The following is a 17,379-nucleotide window of genomic DNA, read 5'->3' as shown; positions in this document are numbered from 1 at the left end:
CTAATGAAAATCAGTTGCACTAAACTCATTCCAGACTTTAGACAGGTACATTTTTTTACATAGGAAACAATTTCTTTTTAAATAAATTCATAATTATATTTTTGCCCCGAAAAAGGTATATTTAGATTTTTGGGTGATTTTAAACAAAAAAGGTCTCTGGTCATTTTTCTCAAAAGTTGACTGTTTTCGAGTTATAAGCGATTTAAAACGTGAAAAATGCGAAAAATCACATATGCATTTTCGAAGCTTGAAAACTCAATGTAAATTATTAGGGTTCCGGTTGACGACAAGTGCCTAAATTGAAGCTTATACATTAAATTTCAAGGTTCTAACGAGTAATTGGGGCTTAGTTCAATATAGACCGTTTTTTTAATTGTTAATCGTCGGGCGTCGCACTTTATAATGCGTCTCTGTCGCATGTATACATTATTATACGTACTTATGCGAAAAATTCCTAACAAACAATTGACATTAAAATTTTAGAATTTTATAACAAAGTTTTTTTAACAAAGTTTATTCAAATACTTTATTTATTTAATAAATCAATTATTGCCAATGTGCTAATTAAATACGCCAATCATATAGTGCGATACGCATTAATGGTAGAGAGGACGCGCATAATTAACAATTAAAAATCATTATCTTTGCCTTATCCCTATGCGGGGTCGGCTTCCCTAATTGCATTTCTCCACCCAATTCTATCCTGGGCCATATCAATATTAATCCCCTTTACCAACATGTCCTGCCTAATCGTCTCCCCCCACGTCTTCTTTGGTCTTCCTCTCCTACTCCTTCCAGGAATCTGCACTTCAGCTACTCTTCGTATTGGATGACTAACGTCACGACGTTGAACATGACCAAACCATCTCAACCTATGCTCTCTCATTTTGGCATCAATTGGTGCTACACCTAGCCTAATATATTCATTTTTAATTTTATCCTTTCTTGTCACTCCACTCATCCATCTAAGCATTCTCATCTCCGCCACATGCATTCGTTGTTCCTCTTTCTTTTTCACTGCCCAACATTCAGTTCCGTACATCATAGCCGGTCTTATGGCTGTTTTATAGAATTTTCCTTTCAGCTTCATTGGAACTTTTCTGTCACACAACACACCACTCGCTTCCTTCCACTTCATCCATCCTGCCCTAATTCTGCATGCATCTCCATATATTTCTCCATTACTCTGTAATACCGATCCCAGGTACTTAAAACTATTGCTTTTTACAATCAGTTCACCATCCAAACATACCATTTTATTTGTAGTAACTCCATCTTTAAATGAACATTCCAAATACTCTGTTTTTGTCCTACTAAGTTTTAAACCTTTTTCCTCCAGAGCTCGTGTCCACTGTTCAAGTTTTTGTTCTTAGTCTCTTTCACTATTTCCTACTAACACGACATCATCAGCATACATTGAGCACCATGGAATGTTACCCTGTAGTTTCGCTGTTATCTGGTCCAAAACTAATGAGAATAAATACGGACTAAGCACCGAGCCTTGGTGCAATCCTACTTTCACATGAAATTTATCAGTCTCTCCCACACCTGTCCTAACACTAGTCGTTACTCCCTCATACATATCCCTCACAATCTTTACATATGCACCAGGGACTCCTTTCTTATTGAGTGCCCACCAGAGAATCTCTCGAGGAACTCTATCATATGCTTTCTCAAGATCAATGAATACCATATGAGCATTTGTTTCTTTACTCCTGTATTTTTCCATCAACTGCCTTATAATGAAAATTGCGTCTGTTGTTGATCTGCCCTGCATAAAGCCAAATTGATTCTCGGATATGTCGGTCTCTTCACGTATCCGTCTATATCAATTACTCTCTCCCATATTTTCATGGTGTGGCTAAGCAGTTTTATAGCCCTGTAGTTTGTACACTGCTGTATATCTCCCTTGTTTTTGTAGACAGGTACTAATATACTGCTTCTCCATTCGTCTGGCATTTGTCCAACTTCCATAATTCTATTAAATAAACCTGCTAGCCACCTTGTTCCTGTCTCTCCCAATGCTTTCCATACTTCTCCAGGAATATCATCTGGTCCTACCGCTTTTCCTTTCTTTATTTTTTGAAGCGCTTGAGCCACTTCCTCGTTTGTTATTTTGGTGACCATTGCTGCTACTGTCTCCGTTGACTCCACAGGCTGTCTGTCAAATTCTCGTTTAATAAGCTGTCAAAGTACTTTCTCCATCTCTTTTTTTGACATCCTTTTCGTGAACTAGTATTTTATTATTTTCATCTCGGATACATCTAATCTGATTAAAATCTTTTGCTTTCTTTGCTCTCTGTTTGGCTATTTTATATATCTTCGTTTCGCCTTCCCTGGTATCAAGTTGATCGTATAGGTTTGAATACGCTTCTGCTTTAGCTTTTGATACTGCTACTTTTGCTTCCTTTTTCGCGGCCATATAGTTTTGAAGATCTGTGTTGGATCTGGTTTCTTGCCACTTTTTATATAATTTTCCCTTCTCTTTTATTTTTCCTTGAACTTCGTTTGACCACCACCAAGTCTCTTTTTCCTCAAACTTTTTTCTTGGCGTTTTCCCCAGTATTTCAATAGCAGTCTCTCTAATACTACTGGCCATTTTCCTCCAAATTGTAGTAGGGCTTCCTTTCATGTTCCAACATATTTTCTCTACTATTCTTTCCCTGAATAGACCTTCTTTCTCATCTTTTAGCATCCACCACTTGATTTTTTGTGGTCCTCTCCGATATTTTGATTTAGTTTCACTTTTTATTTCGATATCCAGAACAAGCAGCTTATGTTGTTGGCTTACTGTCTCACTAACTATTACCTTGCAGTCTTTGCATTCACGTATGTCTTCTTTCCTTATCATGAAATAGTCTATTTGGGATTGATGTTGTCCACTTTTATACGTAATAAGTTGAGTTTCTCTCTTTTTAAAGAATGTGTTAACAATCGCCGTATCTAGTGCTGTTGCTAATTCAAGCATTCTCCATCTTCATTTGTAGTTCCAAAGCCTAATTCACCATGTATTGCTTCGTATCCTGCCTTGGTTTGGCCCACATGTGCATTGAAATCACCTCCTATTATAACTTTCTCCTCTGACGGAATATCACTCAGGACGTCTCCTAATTGGTCATAGAAAGCTCTTCTTTCATTCTCACCCAGACCTGTTTGAGGAGCATACACACACACAACATTCAATACCTCTTTATCAATTACAAATTTCACTGACATCATTCTATCACTCGTTCTTACAACTTACACTACGTTATCTTTCATTTCATTATCAGCAATTATACCAACTCCATTTCTAGTGTTACTACTCCCTGCATACCACAATTTGTATCCTTCACCTAGTTCTTTTGCCCTTTGTCCTTTCCACCTAGTTTCTTGAATGCAAGCAATTTGAACTCTCCTTCGTTTGAGCGCATCCACTAACTCCAGACTCTTACCTGTAAGACTACCAAGATTCCACTACCCTATCCTGATTTTTCTAACCTGCAATGGTGTTCCCCCTGAGATAGTCCTCACCCGGAAATCCGAACGGAGGCTCATTTTACTTCCGGCACATTTTACCTCAGGAGATGCCATCATTTCAGTATAAGTTTTTTTTTATATCAGCATAATTAACAATTAAAAATAACGTTCTAAATTGAAATATGCCATTATTACTCATCGAATCTTGAAATTGAAAATTGAATCTTTCTTGAATGTTTCTTGAAATACAATTTAGATACTTGACAACCTCATAAATAACAATTTACACATGAGTTTTCAAGTTATGAAAATGCTTATTTTCGAATTTTTCAGATTTTAAATTCGAAATTTATCAACTTTTGAGAAAAAAGATCTTTTTTGTTTAAGATGGCTCAGAAAATGCTAAAAACATATTTTGGGGGGCAAAAAACGCAACGTTTTGAATTTGTTAAAAAAAGTGTTAAACAATTTCTGCCTAAAAATTTCGCCCGGCACCCTTTTCATTTGTTATTATGATGGGGATCATATTTTTTAAACAAGGATCTGCAAAGAAACCGAATCAGAACAAGCGGACAATTAAGTCCGGACCCCGGATAGGTTTTCGAAACGGACCCTCAGGGAACATACTTAATTGGTGACCCCTGCCCTAGATATCATAAAAACTATTGAAAACATTTACCAAACAACAAAATGGAACTCAGAATAGATGGACAATTCATAGAACTATAGACATATGTAGCAGAATAAGACAGTCTCCCTGTCCCTTCAATTGCTCTTCAATTTAATCATTGATGAAATCATCAAAAGTGTCAACAAAGGAAGATGATGCAGAATAGGAGATAAAGAAGTAAAAATACTCTGTTACGCAGACCACGCAATATTGATAGCCCAAGGTGACTTAGAGAAAAAAGAAAACCTTGGATGAGAGCATAAATTCTCGAGTTTATGGAAAAACGAAGAAAACTTAAAGTAAGAGACCTGAGTAAATGCAAATAAATTCAGGGAAACATCAGAAGTAAAATTCGAGAGGCAAAAAATGTGGCTCTTCGACAGATGCAAGATCTGGATAAAAATTATTTTTAATTTACAAAAAAACAGTAGCCGTATCTCCGTAGTCCTATCCAAGTGTGGTAGGAAACAGTGGCGTAGCTAGGGTGGGGCGTACGCCCCGGGTGTCATCCGTTCGGGGGTGACACCAGAGAGACCCGATCACAAAATAATGAATCGTTAATTTGTAACTTTAATCAGTTTACAATCAAAATATAATTCAATATTATTTTGTGAACACACGAAACCGAGAAATGTTGAGGCATTTCTTGGATTTTTACGTTAAAAGCAAACAAGCAGTTGATCTAAGTAACGAAGTTGTCAAGAAGCTTGATATTGATGATTTAGATGTTATGAAGTACCGTTCACAGGGATACGATAATGCAGCTGTTATGTATATGGAGGAATACAAGCTATTATTAAAGCAAAAACAAAAAGATTATTATCGTTAGATGAACTCTAGAGGAAATTTTTAATTTTTCTTCTGCTTCCACTAGCTGCTGGAAAGTGTTTATTAAACATAGTAAAGCATCTGCTAAGCGACTATCCACAATGCATTGGAGTGCTCACTATGCTGCAGTTAAAGTATTGGCACAACTTGTTGATAGTGTTGTTGCTGCAATTGAGAAATTATGTCATCAACAAAAAAATTTAGACACCAGAGGTGTTGCACATAACCTTATGCCCCTTGAATGTAATTTCACATTATTTCTTTGTTTCCTTTTCTCTTGGAATGATGTATTAAGAGAAATCAATTTTTGGTATAACCATTGATCAATCACCTACCAAAATAGGAGCACTTTATCTTTATATTGAAAAAAACCGTAGTTATATTATAGAATATAGATGAAGTAATAGATTTTGCCACTAAAAGATATGAGGACTAAGACATTCCCACCGAAAAACGAATTCGACATCAAAAACGAATGGATGGTGAGTTAGGTACCGATACAGGGACTCACACTTCAAGCCGAACTTCAAAAGGATGTGTTGGAATGTTTTGATCTATCCAATGTTGAACTAGAAACCAGATCAAAGTCCATTCAAAATGTGGCTTCATAGTTCGAGGTTGTGCAGACACACACTTTGCTTTTCCTGAACAGTGAACAGTTGAAATTAATTGTTTAAACATTTGGCAATTTTTGCTATGAAGAAGTATTAGAAGCAGACCTCCTACTAGAAATACCAAAGTTCAGAAGACATTTACAAGCGGCCAGTATTACAGCCCCTAAATGGTTACCTGTAGACTTTTTAAAATTCATTGTGGAATGGGATTTCATGGAATCCCTCCCAAACTAATTGGTCGCATTAAAATTGTTTATGACCATTTGTGTATCGGTTGCTTCATGTGAGAGAAGTTTTAGTAAACTAAAATAAATCAAGGATTACTTGCGAGCAACAATAACGCAAACAAAGCTAAATATCCTCGGTGCAATTCATTAACTATAATTCTTATTTTTTTTTTCATTATTCAAAACATACGTTTATCGGATTTTCATTTGTTTTAACAACTTTTAATTTTAGTATTCCATCGATTACCGCCCCGGGCGTCACCTATGGTAGCTACGCCACTGGTAGGAAATAAATACTTTATACTGCGAGGCATAAGTTAGAGCTATAGAAAATTATGCTCAATTTCAAAGTTGATTTTTTCGTGAACATATCAACGGATTCCGCTAATTTTTTTTATTATTTTAGATTATTCTGTGGTGTTTACACAGTTGGGCAAAGGTTTACTCAAACTCAGTGGCGTGCGGTGACATTTTCGGAAGGGGAATGTATTCGGAAAGGGGAAGGGGATTCATTAAGAGTATAAAATTATTTTCTTACGGGGGTCGAGATCAAAATATATACTATGTGATACTACTTAATAGGTAAATAGTAGGTATATACCTAATATTATACTACTTGTTAACTTTAAAGCATTCATTTTCAAGATCTTTGAAATACGCATTTTACCTATTTTTAAAATTAGAATATAATAAAAACTTGCTGAGAAACGTTAATTTGTTTATAACTTTTTTTTTAACATTTAAAGATTATTCAAAAAAATTAAAAATTAATATTTTGTCGACAAAATATTAAATAGGCATCTCATCTTTATAAGATTTCAAAGTTTGATCACTGTATCATAATTATTTTGGTTATTATTGCTACCGTAAATTATTAATTAACAATTGAATTGTTGCTAAAATATTCGTTTAATTTTCACCGGCTTCTGGAACTATAATCTAAACCAAGAAAGCTTTTATGTCACCGAGTTATTTAATTATTGGTAGATAATTACTTATCTAAAACTTTATTTGAAATTTAAAGATTTTGTTGGGAAACACCAACATTTTCCGAGGAAAATTTTCGTCGGAGCAGATCAGGAAACACATTTCTTTATGCAGAATTTAGTTTCGGTGAATTTTTATTAGGGTGTTTTTGGTGTAAAGTTAAAATGTTCGGAGCTATGGAGCAAAAATTGAAAAAAACACGTTTTGTAGGCGCCATTTTGTTAATAAAAAAAGTAGCACACTATCTGCGGACTTTGCATACCTATATTATTAATATATATGTTATGGACAAAGTGATTATGTTAGCCATTATGTATAATGCCCGGTCATTATTAATAATGACTAACTTCAGCGGGCAATTTGATAACTTTTTACAATTTATCATATTGTCTGGTCATTATGAAAAATGCTATACTATGGCCGGGCAATGTGATAAATCGGCGTTCTTAGTAAATCATGCGATCTTCAGCAGCCAATCAACGCGCTGTATCCAAGGTTACAGTCACCGAAGCGCGTCGGCCATTATTTATAAATCATATTGCAGTTGAATGTTAGTAATGGTATATACGACAAGTGGTTTGTTTGTGACATTTCTTTGTTAATTTTTTGTTTATAAAGTATTGCATAGTGAACTATGGAAAAAGAAGAACCATTAAGTGATATGAAAAATCGATTTAACAATCGGTTAACTGAATTAGTTTCAGTAAAAAGTCAAAATTCACAAATTTTCACAAAAACAGCCTACATGGAAATGATACAGAAGGTAAAAAACTCTAAAAGTAAACAGACAAATAAAACGCCGAGTGATTATCAGCGCTTACGAAGATTCGACGTTATGACGATTAGAGAAGTAGAAAAATTGATTGTTTCTGTGAAAGAAGATAACGTAATTAAATACTACGTCCATACAGAAGAAATATTTGATACATTGCGCGATCTTCATATTACTATCGGGCATGGTGGTAGAAACCGAATGGAGAAGGAAGTACATTCTAAATTTAAAAATATTACAAGGGAGATGATTGTTATCTATTTAAATTTATGCATGACCTGTCAGAAAAAACATAATGTTCCAAAGAAAGGCTTGGTGGTGAAACCAATATTGAGCAAGTCCAACTTCGACCTCCTACAAGTAAAAGAGCAGAAGAAGTATCGCATGTACTTTTGGATATTTTCACAATATTTGGGGCGCCGAGTGTGCTTCATAGTGATAATGGCAGAGAATTCGCTAACCATATTATCAAAGAGCTGTGTAGCATGTGGTCCGAGTTAAAAATGGTACATGGCAAACCCAGGCATTCTCAGAGTCAAGGATCTATAGAAAGGGCCAATCAAGACGTAGAGAATATGCTTAGTTCGTGGTTAGAAGACAACAATACAAACAAATGGTCTGAAGGCTTACGTTTTGTTCAACTAATGAAAAATAGAGCTCATCACACTGGTATAGGTTGTAGTCCATATGAAGCCATGTTCGGCACAAAGTTGAAAGTTGGTTTAAAAAGCTCTCTACCCCAAGAAGTTCTGACTGATGTTAATTCGGAGGAAGACTTAGAGGTCCTGTTTAAAAATCAAGAGGCTGGGCTATCTACAGAACCGGATATAATACAAAATAATAATATAAATGTGGACTCTTCAATAATGTTGCCCGAATCAAGTTCATCTCATGTTCAAAATTCATCTCGTGAATCTAGTCAAGTTCCAGAATTTTTAACAAATGCGGTAGAAACGGCTATTGTAGTTAATTTAGAAAATAATGAAAATCTGGATTCCAATATAGATATTAGAATAAACGATGTAAGGAAGAAAAGAAAATTGGCTTTGACGAATCTAGAAAAACAAGCCGAGAAGATGTTAAAATTTTCCAATTCCAAATATCCATCGGCTAAACTAGGTAACACAGTTAGGATACGAGTGCCAGATGTGGACCGAGCTCGTAGTGATCAAAGAAATCTGCTAGCTATCGTGACAGAGATAACTGAAAAAAAGCTTTACAAACTAGGCACAAAATATGGCATACTAAATCAGTTATATTCAAGAAACCAGTTTACCGTTTGTAAAGAAAAGTTTATCTCCATAGAAGAGATTCCAGACACTGAGATATCTCTTAGAGAATGCGCAAGAAAATCTTCTAACTGTGGGGGACAAGGATACAGTAGGTGCGGTTGTAAAGGTGGGTGTAAATCTGATAAGTGTAAGTGTCGCAAAGAAAAAAAAATATGTAACTCCAAGTGTCACCATAGTGGAACATGTTTCAACAAATAGTTATGTATTGTAAATCATTCATACAAAATAAATTTCGATGATGATAAATTTCGATTGATTTAGAAGAAAAACGATTTAATTTCTCACTGGCCGCTTTGTGTGTTACCATCGATTTCGGTCATTAGAAAAAAATGCAAATAAAAACACAGAATTCTTTTTTTGGTTTCCTCAATTACCGTTAATACGTATTATATTTTTTATGTATACATACTTATTCATTAAATGTACTCATGTGCCATTTCACAGAAGACTGCAAGACTGTTTTCATTAGTATATAAGAAATATTTTAGTTTTTACTACATACTTGATTGTATCAAAATAAATATATTTCATATTTAATAAAAATAAAAGTAGTTTTAATCATCCTGTCTAGTAGATGCCAAGCATTATACATAATGCCCGGGCAATGTGATGAATTTAATAGTATTTATTATATTGACCGACAGTATTGGGCATTTTTTATATAGCCCGGGCATTATAAAAAATGACCAATTAATCATATGGTCCATAACATATACAATCATAAGCTTCGATTCCAGCAATAAAATTGCTGGTAAATAACTTTTCCCAAAAATGGCCTATTCTCCGATAATCAGCCCAGACTAAATGTGTTTTTTCGCTTGTATTAAAAAGAATACAGGGCCAACAAAATAATTTTGATACAATTTTGCAGCCAGTTAACCATTCATATTTTTCATAAAAACCTACATGGAAATGTCTGGTAAATTTCTTTGCCGATTTTTCCACTTTTGTCTCCAAATTTATGGGCTCCTTTGACCTACCAGACTTAATAATGTCCACTTTCTCTTGATAACTTCGACTTGAAAATCCTTTTTTTAATAAACTACACACAATACAAATACAAACACAGTTTTCTATATTGTTCATAAATCCACAGGACGGTCCACTCGCTCCTTCCATTGCAGAAAAAGATAAACGACAGCACAAAATTTACAATTTAAAAAAACGTCGCCTCGTAACCCTACGAATTTCGACTGACTTAAGTAAATGCTGGCCGTAGAGAAGGCGACCAGAGAATCGCTTCCAGGGTAAAAAAATTCGCGCGAACTCAAGATGACTTTGTGGGTGCGGTCATTAAACCCTGACTACCCTTGGCCAACATTTGGATGGATCAACTGCGCTGATTTTGAAAAGAGCTTCCATACATGCACGGACTCTAGGTATAGGATGCGTTAAATTGTGTGTATATTATTATTTGAGTTCGTTTATGCGATAAATTTTTAATATTTTCGATCCTATTGCCTACATAATAGATTACTTAGATTAGGGAAAATTTGTTGATAATTAAATATTAATTAATAATATATTTTCTTATATCGAAGTATAGGGAAGCGGTGCATCCCCCGCTTCCTTGGACCGCACGCCTCTGCTCAAACTTCTTTGTTGTTACTTATACCGGGTGGAAGAAAAGAAATGTTTTTCTTATGTTACGTTTGAGACACACTGTAGGGAGGACAAGGCACAAAAAAGTGAGTATACATCGGAATCGTATTGTAGTCTTATATTTTGTGAACATTTTTTTTTTGTCCCTGATATCTTTTGAAACAAAGAAAATATACGGTTTTATTCTTTAACATGTGATTTAACTGAAACAAAAGTTTAAGACCTCCTGTAGGGAGGAAAAGGTACAAAGGTACAAATACATCGAAATTATCTTTTAGTCTCATATTTTGTGAACATTTTTTTAAATTTCTCTAAAACTAAACGGTTTAACTGCTCTATTCTACCTATCGGAGTCGTATTGTAGTCTTATATTTGTGAACATTTTTTTTAATGTCCCTGATATCTTTTGAAACAAAGAAAATATACGGTTTTATTCTTTAACATGTAATTTAACTGAAACAAAAGTTTAAGACCTCCTGTAGGGAGGAAAAGGTACCGAGGTGGGTATACATCGAAATTATCTTTTAGTCTCATATTTTGTGAACATTTTTTTTAAATTTCTCTAAAACTAAACGGTTTTAATGTTCTACCTACCTATGTATGTGTTTTTACTGACGACATGCCATACGTGAGGATGCCATGCCTTATCATACCATTACGATTAAATTATTTCTTGTATAGGTATAGTGCCAAAGGGTGTGTTCAAAGAAAAAAATCTGTGTAATCCCTTGTTGCGCTGTGCATACTGCTTGCTGTGCTTTCTGTGTTTAATGTTTTGTTAACTGGTATTTTTAATTGTTAATTTAGTTTTGTTTCAGTTAAAACACATGTTAAAGGGTAAAACCACCTATTTTCTTTGTTTCTAAAGTTATCAGAAACATTCAAAAAGCAAACTGTTCAGAAAACATAAGACTACAATACGATTTCGATATATACTCACACTTATACCTTGTCCTCCCTACAGGGTGTCACAAACTTAACATAAGAGAAACATTTCTTTTCTTCCACCCGGAATACGTTCAAAGACAAAAGTTTCAGTAATCCTTTGTCCAACCGTGTAAATACCAAAGAAACATCTAAAATAATAAAAAAAATAGCGGAATCCGTTAATCTGTTCACGAAGAAATCAACTATGAAAATGAGTATAATTTTCTATATCCCTAACTTATGACTCGTAGTGTATATTTTATATATAAAAAAGAATGTGTGTGTACTTTGTACGCACGTAAGAAGTTATACTTCTAAATATGATTTCAATGAAATAAATATACTTTCGGACAGTTTATTCGTATTTTATTTAAAGATTAAATTAATTTTTACTTACTGCTTTCCAAACATTTTTATTAAAACAATACCAAAAATTAAAAAAAGATTAGAAAACACCAGGATTCGAACCGGTGTCCACTTGATCTCCAGTCCAACGCTCTATCACTGAGCTATACCCTTTTGATTATCCGGGCTACAAGATTTCTCAGACATAGTGACAAACACACGAAGTGATTTATAAAATACTTTAAATATTACTTATTATCTTATTCCCGAGGTAGACAAGTCCAAATACACAAAAATTATAATAATAGTTATTTATGATATAAATGTTAAAAGTACAATTTTAAGGCACGTACCTATGTGAAAGTTTCGTGTGAAAGATTCGCTTCGCTCATTCTGCAATTCACATGAGTGCCTTAAAAATGTACTTTTTAACACGTACCTATATCATACAATATTTTTTCTACAAACGTCTTATATATCAACAATTATAATTTATCCATTCTCAATTACAGGACAATACCTACAAAAACTTTTACTTGAACTTGACTGACATTCCATTTTTATATTTTTCTTGACATTACATCAAAACTGCCTATACTGTCAATACGTAAATCAGAATAACATCTACTTTTATTTTTGTATAGGTATTCTAACAAATTTTAATAGTTTTTTTCTACAAACGTGTTAAAAATGCAATACAGTTTAAATTAAATTTTAAAAAACCTTTTCAACCACCTTTTTCAAATTGCGCAAGTTGTATTATTAATATCTATTAATGTTAATAAATGAAATATAAATATTTTGACGTTTCACAATTTGACAATTCACTTTTAACTGCAGTGCCTTAAAATTTTTAAAGCACCGGTGCTTTAAAGTAGCATTTTTAACGCTCCTATGGAGTGCTATAAATTGCATTTTTAACACGTTTGTAGAAAAATATATTTAAAAACACTAATATATTCTTTCCACACCCTTTTTGGACTGATAAATACATAAATTAAAACATTTAGTAACGAACTCCATACTGCCTGTGTGGGCATGCGCGCAGATTAATAAAATTTTACCCTCAATGAAATCGCGCCTAAAGAAGTATAACTTCAAAAAGAACGGACATCTTTACTTACTTTTCTCCTCCCAGCATTTGTCATCCGATTTGAGCACGTACTTTTTCTTACATGCGCATTTCTGTCTTTTTGATGAGCACTCTGAGAACTTAAACTCTCTACACTGAGCTGTAACGGTACAATTGTCATCCCAATTGTTGGCAACTAAAAGAAAAATGATCATTGATACATTATATTTTATGTGAAAAGATTATTAAAACGCTAACCAGTGAAAGAACTCCACCGATGAACCCCAAGAGGCAGACCAGAACCTATTCGAAGACGATAGGAGTTACCTCCGGATATTACTAACTGCGACGGACCCCCTAATAACACGATCTGAGGTAATAAAAGCCATACAATCATGAAAAGCATGAAAAGCGACAGGTTCTGATGAAATTCCAACTGAAATATAAGTACAAGCTTAATAGCAATGTTTTAGAGACTATAACTTCGTTTTTCAACACCAGTTATGGTTGGTCCAATTGTTCATAGCTCTACCTAGGAAGACAATAGCGAAAACCTGTTCTGATTTTAGAACCAGTTTGTTAAGTCTATTGAAAATTTTTCTGAAGGTAATCGTATCTACAATAAATGCGAGGAATACCTAAGTGACACACAGTTTGGTTTCCGTAACGGGTTTGGAACCAGAGAGGCATTGTTTGGGATGAATTTACCTGCTCAAAGATATCGTGATATATCTGTAGACATGTACTGTTGTTTTGACTTCCAAATGGCATTTGATCGTGTTAAGCACTCAATATTAGTCGAAGTTATAAAAGAGATTTGCTTGAATGGCAGAGACGTTCGCATAATTGCAAATTTGTATTGGAATCAAACAACTTCAGTTTTAGTAGACGGTTTGGAATCACAGGCTCTTAATATTAAAAGAGAGCACGATGACAAGAGGCACTGATGCCTCCTGTGGCCCCTGCTTTTCAACGTTTACTCCGAAAGAATTTTCAGAAATGCACTTTCTAAATAACAAGAAGGAAAAATTGTGAACGGTGAAGTCATCAATAATTTGCGATATGCGGACGACACAGTACTCCGAGCTTCTACTCAAGATTCAAGAAGATCTGCAAACATTACTTGATACTGTCGTTGAGAGTTGTAAGGAAGCAGGTCTGGATCTGAACTAGTGTTGCCCAAAATCAGTCTTGGTCTTGCAGTCTTGGTCTTGTTCTTGCGTTTTTGCAAGACCAAGACCGCCTAATTTGAGCAAGACCAAGACCAAGACTTACCGTGCAAGATTTGGAAGAAAACTGAGGGTGGTTTTATGAAGTATATTAGTTTGGGTATATTCTTAGGTGCTCTATTCTGTACTCGTAGGTACTCTATGAGAAGCAAAAAAAATTGTAAAATTGGACTTATGCGCTTTACGAACAATACCATAAACAAACATACATTCTTCGCTCTGAAATTAATTGTCCAGGTTTTGAGAATAGCCGCCCTCTATTCTCTATTCATAAATTAATGTATCGAAACTTTTTAAAAATATGTCATATGCTGATAAAAAATATACCTACCTAATAAGTAGTTCATTTTTTTTCTTAATTAGTTTTCTAGGAATTTAAACACCACAAAAATCATATCGATATATAGAATAATAAGACTATTATGTATATTTTTTCTGCTGAGTGTGACTACGATAACGAGACAGACTAATAACAGATAATGCCGAGCCGGCTATACCGTGTAACCAACTAACCCAAATATTTAGTATAGTCGAGGCATTGAAGCACAAAAAAATGCCTTACTGTCGATTTTTGGCGCAGTAAGACGGATTTTAATGCAGTTTGGTGCGTTGGATTCGTGAGAATGTCAGGAAATTTTGTGAACTAATGTAATGAATAAGAAATCTCAAATTGCGTTTGTGCATAAGAAAAATGCATTTCAAAAATGCATTTCGCTAAATAGTGGGAAAAATTGACTCAATTTTCTTACTCGGGGGTTTTTGGGGTCGCTGAAAACGAATATGAGGTCGGCGAGAGTGTGCAAACTACCTGGTGCCTGCAGCGGGAGTAATAAACGTCTTCCTCTGGAGTATTGTGGTAATTTATCATATAATTGACTTAAACTCATTACTCGGGGGGTTTTTGGGGTCGCTGAAAATGAATATGAGGTCAGCGAGAGTGTGCAAACTACCTGGTGCCTGCCGCGGTTGTAATAAACGTCTTCCTCTGGAGTATTATGGTAATTTGTTAAATAATTGGCCCAAAATTGTAACTCGGGGGGTTTTTGGGGTCGCTGAAAATGAATATGAGGTCGGCGAGAGTGTGCAAACTAGCTGGTGCCAGTGGTGCCTGCGGCGGGTGTAATAAACGTCTTACTCTGGAGTATTGTGGTAATTTGTTAAATAATTGGCCCAAACTTGTTACTCGGAGGTCTTTGGGGTCACTGAAAATAAATATCGCAACGACTAAATTCTAATTTCATATCATTTAAAGCAGTTTGAATTAAGGCGCAAGTGGATGATGTGAGGGAAAATTACTAGATACAGAATGTACTTTATGGCTATTGCCAAAAATAAAAAGATTGTCATTGGAAAAATTCTTTCGTCTGTTGATGCATTTACCCAGCATTTAAAAAGGGTATATTTACAAACACAAATTTGGCTGCATGGAGAGGACAGAAACATGAACCCAACCGATTGGGGATGGGAATTACAAAATAATGTATTAATTCCAGTTAGAATGACTCAGCCACCTGGTCCTCCAAACATTTTAAATTTAATATTTTGTAGTTGTAAGTCAGACTGCGGCAACTCATGCGGGTGCAGGAAGCATGGGTTGGTTTGTAATTTAGCCTGCAAAAATTGTGCAGGCTCTGATTGCACAAATATTGCATTGGACTCGAGAGAGGAAGGCAATAATGACGAAGAAGATGATAATGATGAAGAAAATAAATGTTAAAGATAAATTACGATAAATTTTGTATAATGAACTTTTTTTAACCATAAATATATAATAATAAAAATTTATGTTTATTTATAATAAAAATACCACCCTTTTCGATCACTATATTTACATCGAAGAAAATAGATTACCCTAAAAGCCCCCGAGTAACGAGTTTAAACTAATTATATGATAAATTACCATGATACTCCAGAGGAAGACGTTTATAACGTTTATTACTGCAGGCACCAGGTACTTTGCGCACTCTCGCCGACCTCATATTCATTTTCAGCGACCCCAAAAACCCCCGAGTAGGAAAATTGAGTCAATTTTTCCCACTATTTACCGAAATGCATTTTTGAAATGCATTTTTCTTATGCACAAATGCAATTTGAGATTTCTTATTCATTACATTAGTTCACAAAATTTCCTGACATTCTCACGAATCCAACGTACCAATCCGCATTAAAATCCGTCTTACTGCAAAAAAAGAATGTGTGTGTACTTTGTACGCACGTAAGAAGTTATACTTCTATTATATGATTTAAACGAAATTAATATACTTTTTATTTATATTTTGTTTAAATATTAAACTAATTTATACTTACTACTTCTCAAACATTTTTATTAGAACAGTGCCAAAAATTAAAATAATAAAAGAATAAAACACACACAAACACATTAAACAAGCCACAAATGATGTCTGAACATTAATTGTCGAAAATTTTTTTAACTAAATACGTATTTTCTGAAAATACAATTATATAATAAATATACTTACAGTCATAAAATGTATTAAAAAAAAAACAAAAAAGAAAGTTTCTATTGGGACTCGAACCAGCGCTGATAAGAGCGGTTGGTATTGGAATTCATTCGCCTTCTCCGCTTAGCCACGGACACTATGTGTCATTATTTACGAAGATCGACTAACTAAACGGATTAAACTTGTGATATTTTGATATTTTGAAAATTGATCAAATTATTTTAATTTTGAATTGAAATGATTTAGAATTGAAAAAATACAACAAAACATAGAGTAAAAAAAACAATATATTAGGTGAATATTGATAGAAATTTTGATGGTAATCAAATTATATAAATAAAAGTATTACATACTATGTATTTTGGCAGATCAAATAGGTAGGTTTATACCCATGATACAATAACAATTATTACGTACCTGTTGCTTTTAAAAACTATTTAAAAGTCACTACAATATTATAAACTTTTTTGTTTCTGTCCTCACAACAATAAAACTAATATATTATACATTTGTTTACCTTTACCTTTACCTCCAAACCACAGCTGCCATATCGGATAATTTTTGACATGTCATTTGAACATCCAATCAGAACAAAGTTATAATGCGCATGCGCCGGGCTGATAGGTTTTAACATATAAAAAAATCACCCTCTATCGCCGGTAAAGAAGTATAACTTCAAAAATCGACACTTCAATCCTTCAATGCCTCGACTAGTAAGGATATCGAGGCATTCAACAAAGAAATATTTATAGTGAAATACATGGAAAACAAAAGGACATTTATAAGCTGTTTTTTGTTACTCTTTGGTTGATATACACTACTCCAAGAAATTAACGCACCACCTTAAACGGGTCATTTTTGGTGTCTCGAATTTCCTAAACTTGTTCGATTTA

At 34.2% G+C, this 17,379-nt stretch overlaps 1 protein-coding gene across 1 annotated transcript in view; it reads right to left on the bottom strand.

Annotated features, from left to right (window-relative positions):
• LOC126893170 (multiple epidermal growth factor-like domains protein 10) overlaps positions 1-17,379 on the bottom strand; it is a 156,479-nt gene that overhangs the window by 6,427 nt on the left and 132,673 nt on the right. Inside the window, exon 10 of the mRNA XM_050663121.1 lies at positions 12,848-12,991. Coding sequence (XP_050519078.1) covers positions 12,848-12,991 — 144 coding nt within the window. The remainder of the gene's footprint in view (positions 1-12,847; positions 12,992-17,379) is intronic.

The sequence above is a fragment of the Diabrotica virgifera genome, chromosome 10 (assembly GCF_917563875.1).
Source record: "Diabrotica virgifera virgifera chromosome 10, PGI_DIABVI_V3a".
In the NCBI taxonomy this organism is placed as follows: domain Eukaryota; kingdom Metazoa; phylum Arthropoda; class Insecta; order Coleoptera; family Chrysomelidae; genus Diabrotica; species Diabrotica virgifera.
This window is presented reverse-complemented; position numbering and strand designations above follow the sequence as displayed.